We start from the raw sequence: 22318 nt of genomic DNA, 5'->3' as shown, positions 1-22318 counted from the left end.
TATCATGATCAAGAAAGGGTGACAGTTGTTGAAGATGAGAAGTACATTCTTTCCCAGCTTTCAATTCCAGTAATTCTTTCGAAAAATGAATTTTTTGTACAACTTTACACAAATGTTTTTCCGCCAAATCGAAATCTAATTCATGAGGTTTAGGCAATAGACGAAGTACTTTCAATATTAACACCATGATACGCAATAGACGTTGGTAGTTGGAACAACGAGCAATTAAAAGATGAATCGAATTAATAGATGAATTTTCCGACTGTACTACAGTGACAATTGAGTGAACCTTGACCTCAGGTAGACACTCTATAGGTTCCAGATCGACCTTGACGGGCCAATCACTCTCTTCTAACATTAGCCAAGAGGGGCCAGACCACCACAAATCATGATTAATTATTTCAGAAGGGGATAAACCTCTCGAAATGGGATCAGCTGGGTTTGAATTTCCTGCCACGTGTAACCAGTCGTTGATAGGACAGTCTTGAATTTTCGTAACTCGATTAGCGACGAAAGATTGCCATCTAGATGGACAGCCCCTGATCCAATGTAAGACAACAGTGAATCCGATAATGCAACAACGCGAGTCACGTGACAACGAAGGCTCAAAACAGAGACAACAACCTGTATTAATTCAGCGAGCAAGAGCGCCGCGCATAATTCAAGCCTAGGTATGGATAAAGTCTTAGATGGCGCGACTTTTGATTTAGCGCACAACAATGTGATAGTTGCAGGTTGCATATCCATTTGAGATTTTATGTAGATCACACCACCATAACCTAAAGTCGATGCATCACAGAAACCAATGACAGTAATTTTCGAATCATTCATCACTCCTAAATGACGTGGTATGAAGAGATTGGACAATAAAGGGAACTCCTTCTGACATGTCTCCCATTGAAGCGCAATAGAGGGAGGTACTGAATCGTCCCAATCAAGACCAGCATTCCATAATTGTTTAATTAAACATTTAAGAAACAAAGTTAGGGGTGACAAGAGTCCCAAAGGATCGAAAATGCGTGCTACTACCGATAAAATGTGACGTTTGGTAGGAACAGACTGATTAGGATTCACTGAAAAACAAAACGAATCACTACCAGGTTGCCATTTCAAACCTAGGACAGCCAACAAATTTCCCATCTCGAAATCTTTAGACAAGGCCGATTTTTCATCTTCCGAGAAATCATTCATCAATTCAGGTGAATTGGAACTCCATTTAGTAAGTTCGAATCCGCCTCTCTCGAACAATTCTTTAGCCTGACTACAAAGACGATTTGCTTCACCTAAAGAAGACACACTTGTCACCAAATCATCCATAAACATGTCACTCGGAATACGAGCTTTAGCGTCAGGGAAATTTTCACCTTCTTCTTGAACAAGTTGATGGACAGTTCTGAGAGCTAGAAACGGTGACTCACTCAGACCAAATACGACAGTTTTTAATTCAAAAATTTGTATGGGATCGTTGGACGAAAATCTCCATAACAAACGCTGAAATTTGCGACACGATTCATCGACAAGAATCTGTCTATACATCTGCTTTATATCAGCAGTTACAGCGATAGAAAATAACCGAAAATTGACTAACAGAACGAAAATATCCGTTTGCAACTTGGGGCCGATATGAAGTATATCATTCAATGATACTCCAGTAGTAGTTTTCGCGCCTGCGTCAAAGACAATACGCAAAGGCGTTGATTGACTCTGAGTTTTGATTACAGCATGATGAGGTATAAAATAACCACTTTTATCACTCTGATTTTTTATCAATTCCATGTGTCCTTGTTTGAGATAATCCAAGAGGACATCGTGATACACTAAACGCATGTTTGGATCACGTGCCAGTCGTTTCTCCAAACTGATGAGTCGACGTTCTGACATAGCATAAGAATCACCAAGACAATCAGGGGATTTTGAAAACGATAATGAGACAACGAATCTACCCGAATTTTCACGACGAACGGATGATGCAAAATCCTTCTCGCATTCTAACTCATCAGCAGTGAGTTGTTTTCCTACATCTGGAACGCTTTCCACTTCCCAAAATTTTCGAACTAACTTATCCAACGGTGATGTTAGACAAGTCATCAAACACGTTGAATTTTCTGAAGATTGAGTTAAAATAGGGGCTCTACCCATCAAAATATAACCGAAAACACTTTCCAAGGCAATCAAATAATTCGAATCAATTTCCACACGACCATTTCGGAAAATATGGGGCACTAATTCAGCTCCTATAATAGCGTCAATTTCGCTGGGAATGTGATAACTTCATCAGCAAGTCGAAGACCAAACAAATTTGATAATTTAGAATTATCAATTTTACTAGTGGGAAGCTGTTCCATGATTTTTTCGACAACTAATGGTTCAATGGAAAATTTAACACTAGAATCGAGTCGAGATTGAAGCGTGACAAAAGTACGACCAAAAACTGATTGCGAATTTCCGCCAAAACCATTCACAATTAATTGGAAAGGAGAAATCGATAGTTGCAATTTACGACAAAGTTTACGAGTAATGAAATGACTTTGACTAGCTGAATCAACTAAAACTCTTATTTTGTGCAATCTACCTCTCTTATCAGGTACCTCGACTTGAGCAGTTGATAGTAGAACACTATACGGTGCCGACTTCGAATCGATAGAACAACAGGTAATAGTATTATTTTCTACCTTTTTCGCATCCGAATTTGATGACGAATTTGAAGCATTTCCGAAATGTAAAAGCGAATTATGCTTCTGACTACATTCCTCGCAGTTGGAAGAAGTACAATCTTTACTACGATGGGCTGGCGAGAAACATTTCAAACAGCAACCCTTCTCCTTAACAAAACGAAAACGGTCCCAAGGTGATAACTGACGAAAAAGACGACAATTGATCAATTTATGATTTGTCATCGAACATTTCAGACATTCTGATATTTTTACCGGTGATTTGGTCACTTGCGAATTCGATTGAACAACCAACACTTTGGATTTTGGTATTGGTTTCACTACTGGCTTGCATTGTTTAGACGATTCGTCATGCGGTAACGATTTAATCTGCCTTTCGATGAATGAAACAAAATCAGTATATGTGGGATCATCCTTAGTATGAACTGAAGCTTCAAATGCCTTTCGAGAAACAGGATCTAAAATTTTCAACGCTTGGAACAGAAATATTGCATCAGATACATCTTCACCTCGTAGGCGTTTTAAAGCAGTAATTGAACCACAGAACTGATCGACTATAGAAACTAAACCTGCACGAGACTCAGATTTTAGACAATTGAATTCGAAAATTTGTTTCAAGTACACATTTGAGAGTGAGCGGGGGTCATTGAACCGCTTAATTAATGCATCCCAAATAATTTCATAATTATTAGCAATAGGTGGTAGATGACGTGAAATATTAGCCGCTTCTCCAGATAGTTTGGACACCAGATATTGGACCTTTTGTTGATTTGGAATCGATTTGTTGTCATGAATCATGCATTTAAACATTTCGTAGAATACCGCCCATTTTGATTGATCTCCGTCGAACACAGGAATTTCAATTTTCGGTAAAATATTAGACAAATCCTTATTGGAAGATACAGGTTGAGCCGGGGTAGAAACACTAGGTACAACCTGACTGCGTTTTTTCAATTCACTAGCAATTGCTTCCATATGTTCGAACATTTCCATATGTGAACTACTAAATTTGGGTACAAATTCCGGGTCTTTTTCCATTTCAAGCTCCTGTATTTCCATTTCAACAGCTTCATAATCCTGAACAGTTCTAAGAGTGGAACTATAGAGAATTAGAAATTGTTTAGCACTAGCTTCTTCTTTTAAAGCCTTTTTCGACAAATCGAAAGTACGTTGAATACGATAGAAATATTGCTCAAGTTTAGCTCGTTTGAGCTTTAACTTCGTTTCACTCATGATTGGATATTGGAAAGGTCTTAATGATTTTCATTTACTAATTTTCGAATAAAATTACGAATGCAACAATGAACGATTTTCATTGATGATTCAAGCAAGCAAAATGATAATGCTAGTACAAATTGAACAAAGAAAGCTCAATAGACGAAGCAAGCTAAGCGATAATGTTATCAGCATTGCAAAGTAACGGTTCCGATCGGACAATAGAGATAAGAGTGAACCAACTTGATCGGCTCAATTCATAATGTACAAACAGGTTTGAACCCTAGCATGCACAAACGATTTACAATAAAATTGGATAAGTGCTTGCCAAATATTTGAATAAAAAATAGCCAATAAAATCTGGCCTGGATGACCAATGTTAACTCTAAGGTTCAACTTTAAGAAATTTATATTGATTTTAAATTGGTAATCAATAATTTTGATGTAAAGTGGACTGTATTGAATAGAAAAGAAACAAGTGATATCTCTACAGAAACAAGTACATGCAATGAATATATAAAAGAACAACTCACCGAAAATCTGCAGAGTACCTAATGTAATATTTATATTATTGAGCTTACAACTCCCAGGTAAGGTATTCAGGTGTTCCCGAGGTAGGAGATGAATCAAGGATGGTGAAAAGGCAAGCTTAATTGTCATCTACTGTTGGTAAATTCGGCTTCCATCATATAACGTTGCACATATATTTCTGACGAGATATTTACAATGTCTTTAAAGACTATAGATCGGTGAACTTTCCAATCGAAAAATAATAGTTTAAAACTTTCAACTAAAGGGAGTTTGGCAAACACTCTTCCAAACGTAGGTTTATGGTGTACGATATAACATTAACGAAAAAATAATAATTTGAAGAACGATTTTCTTCTGGAAATGATCGACGAATAATAATTATCAATTCCAACTCGAGGCAAGCTATTACGAAGCGAGACTGAACTGAAAGAAACAGCCTAACCGGCTAGTGAGCGCGACGCACTCAAGTGAAAGAAATACGAACTGAACGAGTGACCCACCTGCCACGAGAACTGTGAATGAATCACAAACCGATTCATGCGTGGAAATCAATTTCATGGAAAATTGTCTGCTGGGTGCTGTTTGAAGCGTGCCATTGCTAGCAATGCTTTTACAAAACTTTCCATCAAAGAATCTCTTAGGTTTTAATCGATTGCTATAGAAATAAATCATAATCAATCAGCTGACAAGTGTATTATTTATTGCATGTATCATACACAGATTTCTAGAAAAGCCTAGCACTGTTTTACAAAACATCCCACGGTGTGGGTTGTTTTTCGTGGATTATCGTGAGTCTACTTTGCGGTGGGCCTAAGTCACCCCGCTCACCTGCATTTTTCATTTGAGCTCTCACCCTTCCATCGGAAAGTCAAAAGAGACTTTCAGGCTTGATTAACCAGTTTCCTTAGGATAATGTAGTGCCGGGTCGCCCATCCTGGGCGTATCTTTGGCGTAATTCTGAAGTCAAAATTTGTAGACCCCAGCTGAGCCTGTGTACCAAATTTGAAAATCTTCTCTCAATAAGTTCATGAAAAATGTTAGAAAATGCAGAAAAAACGCTAAGGAACGCAAGGAAAATGCAGTAAAACCACCCATCTTGGGCATAACTTTGGCGTGATTCTAAATTCCCCTTTAGAATAAATTTCTAAACCCTTGTTGAACTTCTGTACGTAATGTGAACATGATCTGTCGCTAAGTTCTTGAGGAAGAGGCTGGAAAACGCGGGACAACGCCGAAAAACCGACAATTTTGGGCAGAGCTCAGGAGTCTCTAATCTATGTGGAACTTTACTTAAATACAATGAGCCTGCGTTCCAAGTTTGAACTTTTTTGCAAATTAGTTCTTGAAAGAGCTGAGAAAACTCGGAAAAGCGCTGGAAAAACGCAGATTTTTAGCTTATCTTTGAGAAAATATTTCCAAATCCGTTCTTAGTGTGACTCTAGATGGCTAACTGAACATACATGCCAAATTAGAAAGTATTTGGTTCAGTAGATTTTTAACTCTGGTGATTAGGAATGAATGAGTGAGTGAGTGAATGAATGAATCAGTGACATTTCGCTTCCATATATTTCGATAAATAAATATAATGTTTTCAGAGAAGTATAACTCAGATTGAAATGAATGTATGTAATATTATTTGCATCGTTTGCAAAAGTCAAATATAATAATTTTTCATATGATGATTGAACTAGCGTTAACTAGTTTTGAGTTGTGAGCAAGGTGATATTCATTTTGTGAATGGATGTTAGTAGGGGTTTTGTGCCGATTGAGCATCAATTTAACACCAAGGTGAAGGTCAAGGTCAAGGTCGAATTCAAGGTCAAGGTCGAATTCAAGGTCAAGGTCAAATTCAAATTCAGGGTGAAATTCGAGGCCTAATTCAAGGTCAAGGTCAAATTCAAGGACAAGGTCAGGTCAAGGTAGAGATGCTATCTCAACCACTGCCCCCCAACCGCTGAATTCTCTGTTGGAATGAGCCCGGTATTTATAGTAATTTTATCCAGTTTCACAAACATGTTTGAACAGGTCTGTGAAAATTGAGAGAATTGATAGCAGACATGTCTGAACAGGTCTGTGAAAATTGAGAGAATTGATAACAGACATGTTTGAACAGGTCTGTGGAAAAAATTTGATAACATTATACAGAACAGGATTGAGTTCAAATTTAAGGTCAAATTCAAGGTCAAGGTCAAATTCAAGGTCAAGGTCAAATTCAAGGTTAAGGTCGAATTCAAGGTCAAGGTCAAATTCAAGGTCAAGGTCAAGGTCAGGTCAAGGTCAAGGTTGAGAGATGGTTATCTCAACCACCACCCCGCCAAAACTGAATTCTCTGTTGGAATGAGCTCTGTATTTATAGGCCAGGGAGGAGATGTTTACAGCAAGAATTTCTATTAAACTCTGAGGAAAATATTCTTATTAGGGGGTGTGGCCTAATTCAATTTCCCCCCTAAGAGGTGTGGTCTAATTCAATCCCCCCCCCACCCAAGAGGTGTGGCCTAATTCAATTGTTTCACTTTATATAATAATATAATTAAAACCAATTGATTTATTTATAATTTGATTAATTAACAACTATTTACATCAGTATTCTATTTAATTATTTAACAATAATTATGTTTATCATAATTATATTCATGTAATATTGGATTTTCAAGTTACAGAAAAATTTCTCTAATCACTGGGACATGAACACAAGACTCCAGATTAGAGTTTGCAACGCTATCAACTACATCACTATTATTTGCTTGGGGAAATGTTGATCAAAACGAACTCATAAATTTGCTTCACAAGAATAGATAATAAGTTACAACTTCACTAAAATTAATAATTATCATTATGTTGTGATAGATTACCAAGAGTTACTTTGAGTAATGTGGATATTTTAAATTAATCTCCTAATAAGGCATTGTGAATTTGATATTGTTTTCATTATTTTTAAATCTTCATTCTTGGCCCAACAAATTGCTTGTTATTGCATTGCTTGTTATTAATAATTTGCAGTTATTGAATAATATTTTCATTGTAAGTTCAATGCAATTATTTATAAAATGATTTAAAGTGATGGATTTAGTGATAGCAAACTTATGAGTTCGTTTTGATCAACATTTTCTCAAGCAAGTTTTTGTGGTCTGATGCAGCTTACCAATCTGAAGCTCCAGGTTCGAGTCCCCACAGAATAAATAGTTTTTTGACTCTTTGAAACAACTTCTGAATTTCGTTGAACAGTTGAACAAAACTACTCATGAAAATTCAAACTGAACTCATTGATTTTCTTGGTAAGAAAGAACTAACAGTTGATCTTTATAACCTTAGATTCAGTAGGGAAAAATGTTTGTTTTATAATTGTATTATAATTTTGTAAACTACTATGACTAATAAAGATCAGTACCTTTTTTACAAGTTTTTTATTAATTCGAGAATTGATTTCAACCAAAAATTTGTATTCTTGATTGGATTACAAATCTGAGAATTTTCCAGTTCCAGTTGATAATACATTTCAGAAGGAATGTTGAACTTACCTAGGTGTTAAAGATTCTCTTAAACACTCTTATCGGGTGAATTCATACCAAAATTTGAATTAATTTGTTGGAGAGGGTGAAGTAAGTTTGAATCAGTTAAATACATCCATCGTTTCATATTATTTAGATCAGCATTCTGTGGTATATAAATATTTTTGCTAAACTCAACGATATTCTGTAATATAATTATTCAGCCTCTTGTTTTCTACTCAAATGACATCCAAATTCATCAACACTCATGCTTGTCCTATTAACATAGGTTCCAAAAATTAAGGTACCCTAATTTCAAGTTTTTAAGGTTTTTAAGTTTTTCAAGTTTTCAAGATGGCGGATAATGACTAAAAAACCATGTTTTTCACGGTTTTCTCTAATTATTTTCTCCAAATTTATACCCTGAATAAGCCCTATCAACTGACATGAGTCTCTTTTCTGGGAAAATTGCAGGAGCTCTTGAGAAAAATGGACTTTGTAAACCTACATCTTGTGCATGATATAGAGTAGTTTATTCAAAAATAACACATCATGGTCCTGTCACATGACACCATCTACTCTTTATCAATATCCAAATCCTGCTCCGACTAGTCTGTATGACATTATTGCTCCCTCACCACTGCAGGAGTGAGTTAGTGAGTCTGTATGACATTATTTCATCCCCTCTCACCACAAAAATGTTCCACTGTAGGGGTGAGTGAGAGCCAAATGTAGGCAGTCCAAGTAAACTTGAGTATAAAGCTGAGCTAATACATACCTCTCTTGTAGGCATTCATGCGAAAGTGGGGCTCACATCCTCTTGCACTGAGTTCATTTCTAAATAAACGATACTTGATTTTTAGAATTGAGTCTAAAATTTATCTTATCGAGAATTGGATAGGCATTACACAAGGTTGCAATAATTTTCTGTACTTTACAATTTATAATACAAACATATATATATATCAATCAGATACAGGAAGTAACTCTTTCTTTGTTCCTACCGAGTGTATATTTCAAAACATCTAGCTTGATTCTGATTTTATTATACAAATCTATGTTTGGGTTCTCTCTGGACACATACAATGCTTCCTGGTTCTCAAACTGATTTTTATTCCTATGTTTGATTGCAATTCTGTCCCTTCTTGTAGCTCTTCTAATCTTTGACTCACCTTTAATTCCCAACATTATACTGCTCCATTTCTTTTTGTGTCTTCCATACATCTATTCAAATGATTCTATTCTAGGAAATGAAGCTTGTCATACCATCAAGTGTAACTAGTAGTTCTGTGAACAGTAGACCTCACACAGTTTTCTCATCCATAAGTATCTGTTCTAGTTGAATCACAATTCACTCTTAACAACTGTTATTTGTTTTCTCTAAGATCAAAAACTCACTTATGTTGATAAACTAAGTTCACGTTTAAATTTTTATCCCATATGATTAATGGATAATCTACTTGTCAGCTGATTGATTATGAATAATTCTATAGTCTGATTGATCCTATCTTCAAAGTAGATGATATAGTGATATCAGAGTATGGAGGAATTCGTTTTCTTTTCATAATTATCCTTGGAATGCAAAATTTCAAAAAAAAAAACCTTTTGTATACATCAATGCGCAGTTGAAAAAGGAATATTTCTGCCAATTCTCATCGAATTCTATCAACTTGATCGCGTTACATACAGACAGACAAAAGCAAATCGAGTTGAAACATTGACCTCACTACGTTCGGTCAATTACACAATTGTCCTCTCCCCTTTTTCATCACTGTAAGGGATTACACTCTCTTGAGCGTTTCTATAGCTTTGTATGCTTTAATAAAAACATTTTTATGGTACCCCTTTACAAAGTAAACGTTTTTCCTTCCCCAGAACTAGGAGTTTTCCAGTCACATTATACACCCCACTAGGATCAGTGTGAATGGTTCAAGTTCCACTCTCAAATTCTGCAAGTTGCTTATGTATGGCTTCCAAAAACTCTACTTTTCATCCAGTTCACTCCTTGGCAGATAGGGGACATCTCTCCAATAGGGTATAGCTTAAAGACCACGTTTGCTCTTTCTCTTAAGACTTGTTGCTCAAACGGCAGGCGCCGTGGCGTAAAAGGATTACCACCCCGGAGCAAGTACCTTTATTTCACCTTCACGTTAAAAGTCTTATCAACCCATTTCTATGTATCACTTATTTATGTGAAGTGGTATATAAACAATAAAAACTGAATAAACTTAAATACATAGCATAGGCTTTCCCTGAAAAAGAGTATTCTTATGCCTACATATCTTTGAAAAGGATTGGACACCTTTTACCTTTTCCTACTAAAATCATGTTAGTTAAAACATTGATATTCCCCTTTTTTTTCTACTGTGACTTAATGACTATGGACATGACTATTCAACTTACTCAGAGATTGCAGCGCGCTCAGAATTACTGTGTGCGCTTCATCTTTGGTTTACGACGCGACGAACATATTACTCAATACTTTGGACAGCTCAAACTTCTAAGACTGCACGAATACAGGAGTCTCCATGCACTCATGTTCCTCTTCAAACTCTTGAAATCTCGGTCTCCCAATTACTTGGCAGCAGGGTTTCGCTTCATGGGTGATGTTGGCAGGGGTGGAACGCGTCATGGAGCATGCTCATTGTCCGTTCCAATTCACAGAACTGAGCTATATAATAAGTCATTCCATGTTAGCGCGATTAGATTGTGGAATTCACTGCCAGCTCATATTAGGCTGCTCGACAGTCAACGCCGGTTCAGTGCGGCTGTCGTGGCGTGGATCAGGGGGGGAGGGCTTAACTAGGCGGTTTTACTCTATGTTCTTTAGAGGTGTGAGTGTAAGTGTGATTGTGTGGGTGTGTGTGTGTGTGTGTGAATGTTTTGTGTGAGTGAGATTTTTTCATTATTAAGATTTCTTGCTTTTAGTTTTCTCTTTTTTTCCTCTTAATTTATTCAATTTGTAGCAAATTGATTTAGTAGTTTCCTTATAATTTTTAATTATCATTTAATTTCAAATTGTAATGTATATTATTATTTTTTGGTACTCATCATCGTGGGTTAAATGGAAGAGGGGGCTTCTATTGCCTCAATTTCGCCCACATCACTTTTATTGTAAAGTGTAAATAAAAGTCATTTATCTATCTATCTATCTATCTATCTATCTGCAGTGTTCGTATTAATAGACTATTGTAGCCTATATTTTTCATTCAACAAAATTCCAGACCTTGTATTTTTCAGGCTGAATCCTATTTACTTTTAAATATTCCTAAATTGAAAATACTTTTTACACAGCCTTTGTTCCAAGTATAGTATGGTGATTTATTACCTGTATGATGATCATAAATATACATTTGGAGAAATACAGGGATAATTGATAATTTCAAATATTTTTTACAACTACACATCTACCTACCCACCTACATAAGTACCTACCTACCTACGTACCTACCTACCTGCCTACCTACCTACCTACCTACCTACCTACCTACCTAGCTTAACTACCTAGCTTGCAATTGCTACATTGATGGAAGGAGCAGCTGAGGAAGGAGCACTTCTATCTTCTGAATTCAACAAGAATGGCTATCTAATAATCGTTTCTGCTTCCAAGATGAATATAACAACAAAGCTGTTGGGATTGACTTGGGTTAATAGTAATGTGAATTCATGTCAAATCACAAGCTGTAAACAAGCAGTTAAGTAGACTGTCCAGATACAAGATTATGGGAAACGTTTACCTCTGATGCAGCCAAATGTACATGTTTAGCAACTGACCCTATTCTGTATAGCTTGAATTATTTCCAATTTATTCTGTGTCTTCAGCTAAAACTGACAGATAATCTAAAAAATAATTGTTATTCATCTCACGTAAAAATAATTGAAAATATTGCTCTTTGATGGCATCTCCTACATACAAATTTCTCGGGAGTAAATTTAGAATATATATTATAGTAAGTACATAATTGTTCTAATTCCACAGAAGCTATGTTTTCTTCTTTGTTCACTTTCTTTACTGAAGAATAAAATTCATTTCTTATATTTGTTTGGTCTCCTACTGGGGTAATAGCAAGAAACCGTATGGAGTGCAAGACCCGCAAGATAGAAAGAAAATAATTTCCTATGCATTTAGTTTCAATTTACTAGCTACCAATTTCGATGATGCATCCATCAGTTTCTCATGAATGTAATGTGGTGAGACCAAGTCAAACACAGTTTTCTCCACAATATCTGAAGTTACCCTCTCGTTCATGTATATTGGACGATGATTTGAAGAGAGATTAATAGAGGTATTGGATATAACTACTATTCAGGCATACTGTACAGTATAGGATAGTTGTGTATCTCACCGCGCTATCAAAATCTCGCCCTGAGCGCCTATTAACCTTAGGGCGGTCCTGACTTTTGGTATCAAGTTACCTGTTTCTACAAGACCCAACTCATCTAGGTTGTGCCTTTCAGTCACGCTTTTTTTGTGTCAGCAGAAAAAAATTTAATGCACATTCCAAATATACATCATTTTTTTATTTGTTGACATAAGTTGCAAGTTGATAGCATTCCTGGTTCACGGAATATATTTGACACCATGACTCATGGTAATACAATAAAATCAATATTTTTGAGATAGTAAACTTGCTATTCCCCTATTATGCTCAAACAACTAGAAAAATCATTCTTATACTGGAAAAACAAAAATTCATTGCAATATTTATATGATTTCGAATGTTTTATCCTATCTAAGACAGGTATCTTTCTTCCCAGAACCAACGAAATTAGACCCAATAGTGACAGTGTTATTGACACACCATTCATTTGACTCATCCCTACTAATAGTATCACCTATTATAATTTTTTATAGAGATTGTCTGTGGTGAGGGGAGTCTTGCAGAAACGATGTGCCCAGTACTTAATATCAGAATTCTCCATAAGCAGTAATAAACTATCAATTCCATCATTATCCATTATCCATTATCTGATGATTAATAATCTATTCTTGCATCACGAGAAACCAAACATCTCTCATATTGTCTACACAAAGTTTCTATAGGCAAGCTTCACCTCTAAACATTCAGTCATACTGTCCAATATATTTCACGATTCTCTACAGCTATACCCAGAATAAATGAAAATTGATGCAGATTGTTTGAAAAACACTTTATACATATTTTATATGGATGAAAAAAATATCACTTGAGTTTCACTAGCCATGTGAGAGTTTCATCCTATACTATTAAACGAGCAACTTCTGTTTATATGTTTAGATGTTTATATGTTTGTATTTCATCGGATCTCGAAAACGGCTCCAACGATTCTCACTAAATTCAGAACATAGTAGGTTTAAAATATAAAGATTCGATTGCACCAGGTCTCATCCCTGAGAACACTCGCTGAAGGACATTAGAAGGATAATTATTATTCATCCTTGGAAACCCATCTGATAATAATTATTTGTTCATCTGTTGGTAATGGAAGTGAGTGAGCGAGTTCATATGTGTGGGACTGTGTCAAATTATGACTCAGCTGTTGAACTTTCGTAATCATTCAATCAGGTACTTCATGAAGGTTGCAAAAAAATGCGAGTTATTTTCAATCCTGATTAATTCCAGTAGAAGTTCACGTGAAGTGAATCAGGATTGAAAATAACCCGGATTTTTTTGCAACTGGGCCTTTATGAAGGAAATTTTTGCATTCCTCTGGGAATTAATCTCAACTTACTGATATTGGATGGAAAATTTCTGTATTTCATGTTATTATAGTTTCTTCTTTCGTAATAAATGTTTTATGCTTTAGTACTCCAGAGCAAAGCTCGGTCCCCGATATTTACTCATAGAAGAGTTGTAAGTCGGTGAGGTTGGCGAGGATACATGCATGGTGATTTTAAATCAAGCAAAACTGCTTCTCAGTTCCACCTATAGATGCCAGCACTGATCAGAGCATTGGAAAACAACTGTACAGTATGCCTGAATAGTGGTTATATCCAATACCTCTATTAATCTCTCTTCAAAGCATCGTCCAATATACATGAACGAGAGGGTAACTTTGGATATTGTGGAGAAAACTGTGTTTGACTTGGTCTCACCACATTCATGAGAAACTGATGGATGCATCATCGAAATTGGTAGGTAGTAAATTGAAACTAAATGCATAGGAAATTATTTTCTTTCTATCTTGCGGGTCTTGCACTCCATACGATTTCTTGCTATTACCCCAGTAGGAGACCAAACAAATATAAGAAATGAATTTTATTCTTCAGTAAAGAAAGTGAACAAAGAAGAAAACATAGCTTTTGTGGAATTAGAACAATTATGTACTTACTATAATATATATTCTAAATTTACTCCCAAGAAATTTGTATGTAGGAGATGCCATCAAAGAGCAATATCTTCAATTATTTTTACGTGAGATGAATAACAATTATTTTTTAGATTATCTGTCAGTTTTAGCTGAAGACACAGAATAAATTGGAAATAATTCAAGCTATACAGAATAGGGTCAGTTGCTAAACATGTACATTTGGCTGCATCAGAGGTAAAAGTTTCCCATAATCTTGTATCTGGACAGTCTACTTAACTGCTTGTTTACAGCTTGTGATTTGACATAAATTCATATTACTATTAACCCAAGTCAATCTCATGTTATATTCTTCTTGGAAGCAGAAACGATTATTAGATAGTCATTCTTGTTGAATACAGAAGATAGAAGTGCTCCTTCCTCAGCTGCTCCTTCCATCAATGTAGCAATTAAAAGCTAGGTAGGTAAGCTAGGTAGGTAGGTAGGTAGGTAGGTACGTAGGTAGGCAGGTAGTTAGGTACGTAGGTAGGTAGGTACTTATGTAGGTAGGTAGGTAGATGTGTAGTTGTAAAAAATATTTGGAATTATCAATTATCCCTGTATTTCTCCAAATGTATATTTATGATCATCATACAGGTAATAAATCACCATACTATACTTGGAACAAAGGCTGTGTGAAAAGTATTTTCAATTTAGGAATATTTAAAAGTAAATAGGTTTCAGCCTGAAAAATACAAGGTCTGGAATTTTGTTGAATGAACAATATAGGCTACAATAGTCTATTAATACGAACACTGCAGATAGATATGTAGGCATAAGAATACTCTTTTTCAGGGAATGCCTATGCTATGTATTTAAGTTTATTCAGTTTTTATTGTTTATATACCACTTCACATAAATAAGTGATACATAGAAATGGGTTGATAAGACTTTTAACGTGAAGGTGAAATAAAGGTACTTGCTCCGGGGTGGTAATCCTTTTACGCCCCGGCGCCCGGGGCGACCGCCCCGGTCGTCCTGCCGTTTGAGCAACAAGTCTTAAGAAAAAGAGCAAACGTGGTCTTTAAGCTATACCCTATTGGAGAGATGTCCCCTATCTGCCAAGGAGTGAACTGGATGAAAAGTAGAGTTTTTGGAAGCCATACATAAGCAACTTGCAGAATTTGAGAGAGGAACTTGAACCATTCACACTGATCCTAGTGGGGTGTATAATGTGACTGGAAAACTCCTAGTTCTGGGGAAGGAAAAACGTTTATTTTGTAAAGGGGTACCATAAAAATGTTTTTATTAAAGCATACAAAGCTATAGAAACGCTCAAGAGAGTGTAATCCCTTACAGTGATGAAAAAGGGGAGAGGACATTTGTGTAATTGACCGAACGTAGAGAGGTCAATGTTTCAACTCGATTTGCTTTTGTCTGTCTGTATGTAACGCGATCAAGTTGATAGAATTCGATGAGAATTGGCAGAAATATTCCTTTTTCAACTGCGCATTGATGTATACAAAAGGTTTTTTTTTGAAATTTTGCATTCCAAGGATAATTATGAAAAGAAAACGAATTCCTCCATACTCTGATATCACTATATCATCTACTTTGAAGATTGGATCAATCAGACTATAGAATTATTCATAATCAATCAGCTGACAAGTAGATTATTCATTAATCATATGGGATACAAATTTAAACGTGAACTTAGTTTATCAACATAAGTGAGTTTTTGATCTTAGAGAAAACAAATAACAGTTTTTAAGAGTGAATTGTGATCCAACTAGAATAGATACTTATGGATGAGAAAACTGTGTGAGGTCTACTGTTCACAGAACTACTAGTTACACTTGATGGTATGACAAGCTTCATTTCCTAGAATAGAATCATTTGAATAGATGTATGGAAGACACAAAAAGAAGTGGAGCAGTATAATGTTGGAAGTTAAAGGTGAGTCAAAGATTAGAAGAGCTACAAGAAGGGACAGAATTGCAATCAAACATAGGAATAAAAATCGGTTTGAGAACCAGGAAGCATTGTATGTGTCCAGAGAGAACCCAAACATAGATTTGTATAATAAAATCAGAATCAAGCTAGATGTTTTGAAATATACACTCGGTAGGAACAAAGAAAGAGTTACTTCCTGTATCTGATTGATATATATGTTTGTATTATAAATTATAAAGTACAGAAAATTATTGCAACCTTGTGTAATGCCTATCCAATTCTCGATAAGATAAATTTTAGACTCAATTCTAAAAATCAAGTATCGTTTATTTAGAAATGAACTCAGTGCAAGAGGATGTGAGCCCCACTTTCGCATGAATGCCTACAAGAGAGGTATGTATTAGCTCAGCTTTATACTCAAGTTTACTTGGACTGCCTACATTTGGCTCTCACTCACCCCTAAAGTGGAACATTTTTGTGGTGAGAGGGGATGAAATAATGTCATACAGACTCACTCACTCACTCCTGCAGTGGTGAGGGAGCAATAATGTCATACAGACTAGTTGGAGCAGGATTTGGATATTGATAAAGACTAGATGGTGTCATGTGACAGGACCATGATGTGTTATTTTTGAATGAACTACTCTATATCATGCACAAGAAGTAGGTTTACAAAGTCCATTTCTCTCAAGAGCTCCTGCAATTTTCCCAGAAAAGAGACTCATGTCAGTTGATAGGGCTTATTCAGGGTATAAATTTGGAGAAAATAATTAGAGAAAACCGTGAAAAACATGGTTTTTTAGTCATTATCCGCCATCTTAAAAACTTGAAGAACTTGAAATTAGGGTACCTTAATTTTTGGAACCTATGTTAATAGGACAAGCATGAGTGTTGATAAATTTGGATGTCATTTGAGTAGAAAACAAGAGGCTGAATAATTATATTACAGAATATCGTTGAGTTTAGCAAAAATATTTATATACCACAGAATGCTGATCTAAATAATATGAAATGATGGATGTATTTAACTGATTCAAACTTACTCCACCCTCTCCAACAAATGAATTCAAATTTTGGTATGAATTCACCCGATAAGAGTGTTTAAGAGAATCTTTAACACCTAGGTAAGTTCAACATTCCTTCTGAAATGTATTATCAACTGGAACTGGAAAATTCTCAGATTTGTAATCCAATCAAGAATACAAATTTTTGATTGAAATCAATTCTCAAATTAATAAAAAACTTGTAAAAAAGGTACTGATCTTTATTAGTCATAGTAGTTTACAAAATTATAATACAATTATAAAACAAACATTTTTCCCTACTGAAATCTAAGGTTATAAAGATCAACTGTTAGTTCTTTCTTACCAAGAAAATCAATAAGTTCAGTTTGAATTTTCATGAGTAGTTTTGTTCAACTGTTCAACGAAATTCAGAAGTTGTTTCAAAGAGTCAAAAAACTATTTATACTGTGGGGACTCGAACCTGGAGCTTCAGATTGATAAGCTGCATCAGACCACAAAAACTTGCTTGAGAACATGTTGATCAAAACGAACTCATAAGTTTGCTATCACTGAATCCATCACTATAAATCATTTTATAAATAATTGGATTGAACTTACAATGAAAATATTATTCAATAACTGCAAATTATTAATAACAAGCAATGCAATAACAAGCAATTTGTTGGGCCAAGAATGAAGATTTAAAAATAATGAAAACAATATCAAATTCACAATGCCTTATTAGGAGATTAATTTTAAATATCTACATTACTCAAAGTAACTCTTGGTAATCTATCACAACATAATGATAATTACTAATTTTAGTGAAGTTGTAACTTATTATCTATTCTTGTGAAGCAAATTTATGAGTTCGTTTTGATCAACATTTCCCCAAGCAAATAATAGTGATGTAGTTGATAGCATTGCATTGACTAGAGTTGAACAACTCTAATCTGGAGTCTTGTGTTCATGTCCCAGTGATTAGAGAATTTTTTCTGTAACTTGAAAATCCAATATTACACGAATATAATCATGATAAACATAATTATTGTTAAATAATTAAATAGAATACTGATGTAAATAGTTGTTAATTGATTAAATTATAAATAAATCAATTGGTTTTAATTATATTATTATATAAAGTGGAACAATTGAATTAGGTCACACCCCTTGGGTGGGGGGGGGATTGAATTAGACCACACCTCTTAGGGGGGAAATTGAATTAGGCCACACCCCCTAATAAAAATATTTTCTTCAGAGTTTAATAGAAATTCTTGCTGTAAACATCTCCTCCCTGGCCTATAAATACAGAGCTCATTCCAACAGAGAATTCAGTTTTGGCGGGGTGGTGGTTGAGATAACCATCTCTCAACCTTGACCTTGACCTGACCTTGACCTTGACCTTGAATTTGACCTTGACCTTGAATTCGACCTTGAATTTGACCTTGACCTTGAATTTGACCTTGACCTTGAATTCGAGCAATCATAGCACCCGAAAATAACGAATTATACTCCTTGAAGCTAAGTAACTATAAAGAAATTCTATCCATGATTATTTATGAAATAAATTTCAGGGAATAAGAGTATGATTTTTTCAGGGAGCTTCTGTACAGAAACACTGCAGAGAAAAAATGGGTGATATTTGATGGTCCTGTAGATGCTGAATGGATTGAGAATATCAACACGGTTCTAGATGATAGTAGAAAACTCTGTTTGAATTCATTGGAAGTTATATACTTGACTTCCAATATGTCTTTAATTTTCGAAGTGACAGATTTGACACAGGTAATTCTCATTCTGTATTGCATCCTTATATCCTATACTATTCATGTCGTGTGTATCCTGTATCAATATATATATATATATATATATATATATTATATATATATATATATATATATATATGTAAGAAGCTGGTTGCTCTACATTCACGCTTCTTCTTTCTAATCATATGAACCATATGACTTGTTAATAATTTACTAATGTTGTTTATCAAACTATCATTGAATGTTCATATTTGTACAGTTTAAGTTATTGAGATTATTTATATTATAATTGACATTAAAAATCGATTTTCTAAAGTAAATGGAAATCTTTCGTCAATTATTCATTAATGTGCGAAGTAAGATCATTATAAATCGATTTTTTTGTTCAACATGCCGAAAAAAGGTAAGAGTGAATTTTCAATTGATATTGATAGGAAATTTGTTTTGGAAAAATTCTCGGGGAAAATTGGACAAAATGCAAAATTCTGGCTGGAAGATTTTGAGAAAGAATGTATCCGTTACAATATCCACAATGATGAAGAAAAAATAACATGTTTAAGACTATTTTTAGAAGGGAGTTCTGAAGATTGGTATACTTCCAACAAATATAAATTAGGATTGAAAAATTGGAATTTGTGGTCAAAAACATTTCTCCAAACTGTTTCTAATAAAGGCTGGTCAAATGTGAGATATGCATATTCATTCAAATACATTGAAAATTTTGGATCTATGCTTGATTATGCTTTGAAGAAGGAACGATTATTGCTTGAATGTGAGAGAACTATGACAGATGAATCTAGAATCTCACATATTGTTGTGGGACTATCAGTTCATATTCAGAATAGATTAGATAAGGAAAATATCGAGACCACAGAAGATCTGATGAATGAGATTCAAAAATATGATTCATTCACAAACTCAAACGGACATAGTCATATAAATAGCCAGAAAAAAGACTCAACAAAGATGGAAGAGATAAGAAGAAAGAAGACTCCTTGTTCTGTATGTACAGCCTTGGGAAAACCAAATCGCTTTCATCCTGCAGAGATCTGTAGGAATAGAAATAAAACAGTGAATTTCACAACCTGTGAGGAAAATACACTCGATGTTGATAACTCAAAAAACTGAATAAGCCAGCGTGTAAGTTCATTCCATTGATTACAGTTAATGTACTAGTTGATAAAAAGAAGATTGTAAAAGGGGTTTATGACAGTGGCTCAAATATCACTCTAATAAATCAGAAAATTGTTGATGAGCTGAAGACAAAACTTATGAACGACCATAACCTTTTTCGTACTATTAGTGGTGTGAATTTTACAAATCGCCGGGCCAAAATTCCAATGAAAATCAATAAAATCGAAGAAATATAAGATGTATATGTTGTGGAGAACAATAATTTCTCTTATGACTTACTTCTTGGATTGGATGCAATAAAAAAGTTCAAATTGATACAGAATGAAAATTTAGAAATTTTACAGAAGGTTGATGACAAAAGAGATGTTGAAAGATTGAATTATGAGTCATCTGTCTTCTCTGTAAATATGGAAAGCAATCTGAATTATCTTGATACTGAAAAGAGACAAACAATAACAAGGCTGATTGAAGGTTATGAATCACTATTTGCAAAACACAAATATGATGTAGGTGAGGTAAAACATGCAGAGGCAGAAATCAAACTTTCAGAAGATAGATATATTATTAAGAAGCCATACAGAACGTGTATCCCAGATAAAAAAGAAATAGAACAACAAATTTCAAAACTTTTAGAGGCAGGATTGATTGAATATTCAACTTCACCATTTGCAACTCCTGTTACACTTAACCATATGACTTGTTAATAATTTACTAATGTTGTTTATCAAACTATCATTGAATGTTCATATTTGTACAGTTTAAGTTATTGAGATTATTTATATTATAATTGACATTAAAAATCGATTTTCTAAAGTAAATGAAAATCTTTCGTCAATTATTCATTAATGTGCGAAGTAAGATCATTATATATATATATAATTTTGTATATATTTTTGAAAGATTATATATATATATATATATATATATATATTATATATATATATATATATTGGAATAGGACACCCCTGACATGGATAGATCAAAAACACTTAAAAACGGAAATTTTTGGGAGCTGGGCCCCCTTTATCAATCAAACAGGAAGTGAAGTGGTGCAGATTTGCAGATTTGAACATTCAAACCAGTTGGGCCCCCTTTGTCAATCAAACAGGAAGTGGAATCTGCACTACTTCACTTCCTGATTGATTGATGAAGGGGGCCCAGCTCCTTAAAAATTTCCGTTCAAATGTAAATTTTTAAGTGTTTTTTATCTATCTGTGCATGTCATTTGTATCCTCTTTCAATTTATATTATAAAACTTTCAAGTGTTTTCTGTTATGTGCTATATATATATATATTATATATATATATATATATATATGTATGCTAATATATCAACCAGGTACATATGGACTCCTGCATGTGTTTGGAAGTTCTTCCATGTGGTCAAAGGGCGTACCTCCACCCCTCTCCTTCTTCCACGTGTTTAGCCTGGCACTGCTGAGTGAATGGAATTCCAGAAGAAGTGTCTGGCACCTCTTTTGTCAAGGCTCCCTTGTTTCTCTATTTCTAGGGCCTCTCATACAATCCTAACCCAGAAATCTTGAATGTTTGCTATTTGTTTTGAATTCTTAAAATTTATTTTTTGACCTGTGTATTTTTTTATGGTTGTAAAGGGCTGAAGTGAATTGTTTGTTTTTTATGTTCAATTTGTGTTTCTCTATCCTGGTGAAATTGGCAACGTAGCTGGCTGCCATAAGTTGCCACTGGCTGCCACTTGTTGGGTATCATGGAAAAATATACAAAAATATACACGGCTGTCATAAGTTTGGGAAGTTGATGGCTGCCAATATTATAGGACACCAGTACAATGTTAGCAAACTCTTTGTTTATTGTTATTATGACAAAAAGAAGTAGATTTTGGACCTAAATTCGATGTTTTAAGACATTATTCACCATGAAAACAACATATCTCTACTCCTAAAGGTGGCTGCCACAAGTATGCTTTTCCGGTGGCTGCCACTTGGATAGGAAGATGCTTCTATATATATATATATATATATATATATATATATATATATATATATATAGGTTCATTCCTTAACACAAAGTAGGTCGTTTGTATAAATTTGTACAACTCGTGTTGGTCTGTTCGAGTAAGTTGGTCCAAGCATCTCTAGTTGCTCCACAGACCTACCATGTGATGGCGTTTGTGTAATGGAGTATAATAGTTCACTCCCGTGGGTCTGAGCTTTCGCGCCATTTATTCAGACTGAACTCGATTTGAGGTTATGTATTCAAGTTCGCGCCATTTCTGTTGTGAATGGAATAATATTCTTCTCTTGTCCTCG

At 34.8% G+C, this 22318-nt stretch overlaps 1 protein-coding gene across 1 annotated transcript in view; it reads left to right on the top strand.

Annotated features, from left to right (window-relative positions):
* Nucleotides 1–22318, top strand: part of LOC120354999 (dynein heavy chain 7, axonemal-like) — a 714404-nt gene that overhangs the window by 70721 nt on the left and 621365 nt on the right. The window contains exon 8 of the mRNA XM_039443223.1: nucleotides 18729–18915. Within this exon, the coding sequence (XP_039299157.1) occupies nucleotides 18729–18915 (187 nt within the window). The remainder of the gene's footprint in view (nucleotides 1–18728; nucleotides 18916–22318) is intronic.

This window comes from Nilaparvata lugens, chromosome X (genome assembly GCF_014356525.2).
Source record: "Nilaparvata lugens isolate BPH chromosome X, ASM1435652v1, whole genome shotgun sequence".
In the NCBI taxonomy this organism is placed as follows: Eukaryota; Metazoa; Arthropoda; class Insecta; order Hemiptera; family Delphacidae; genus Nilaparvata; species Nilaparvata lugens.
This window is presented reverse-complemented; position numbering and strand designations above follow the sequence as displayed.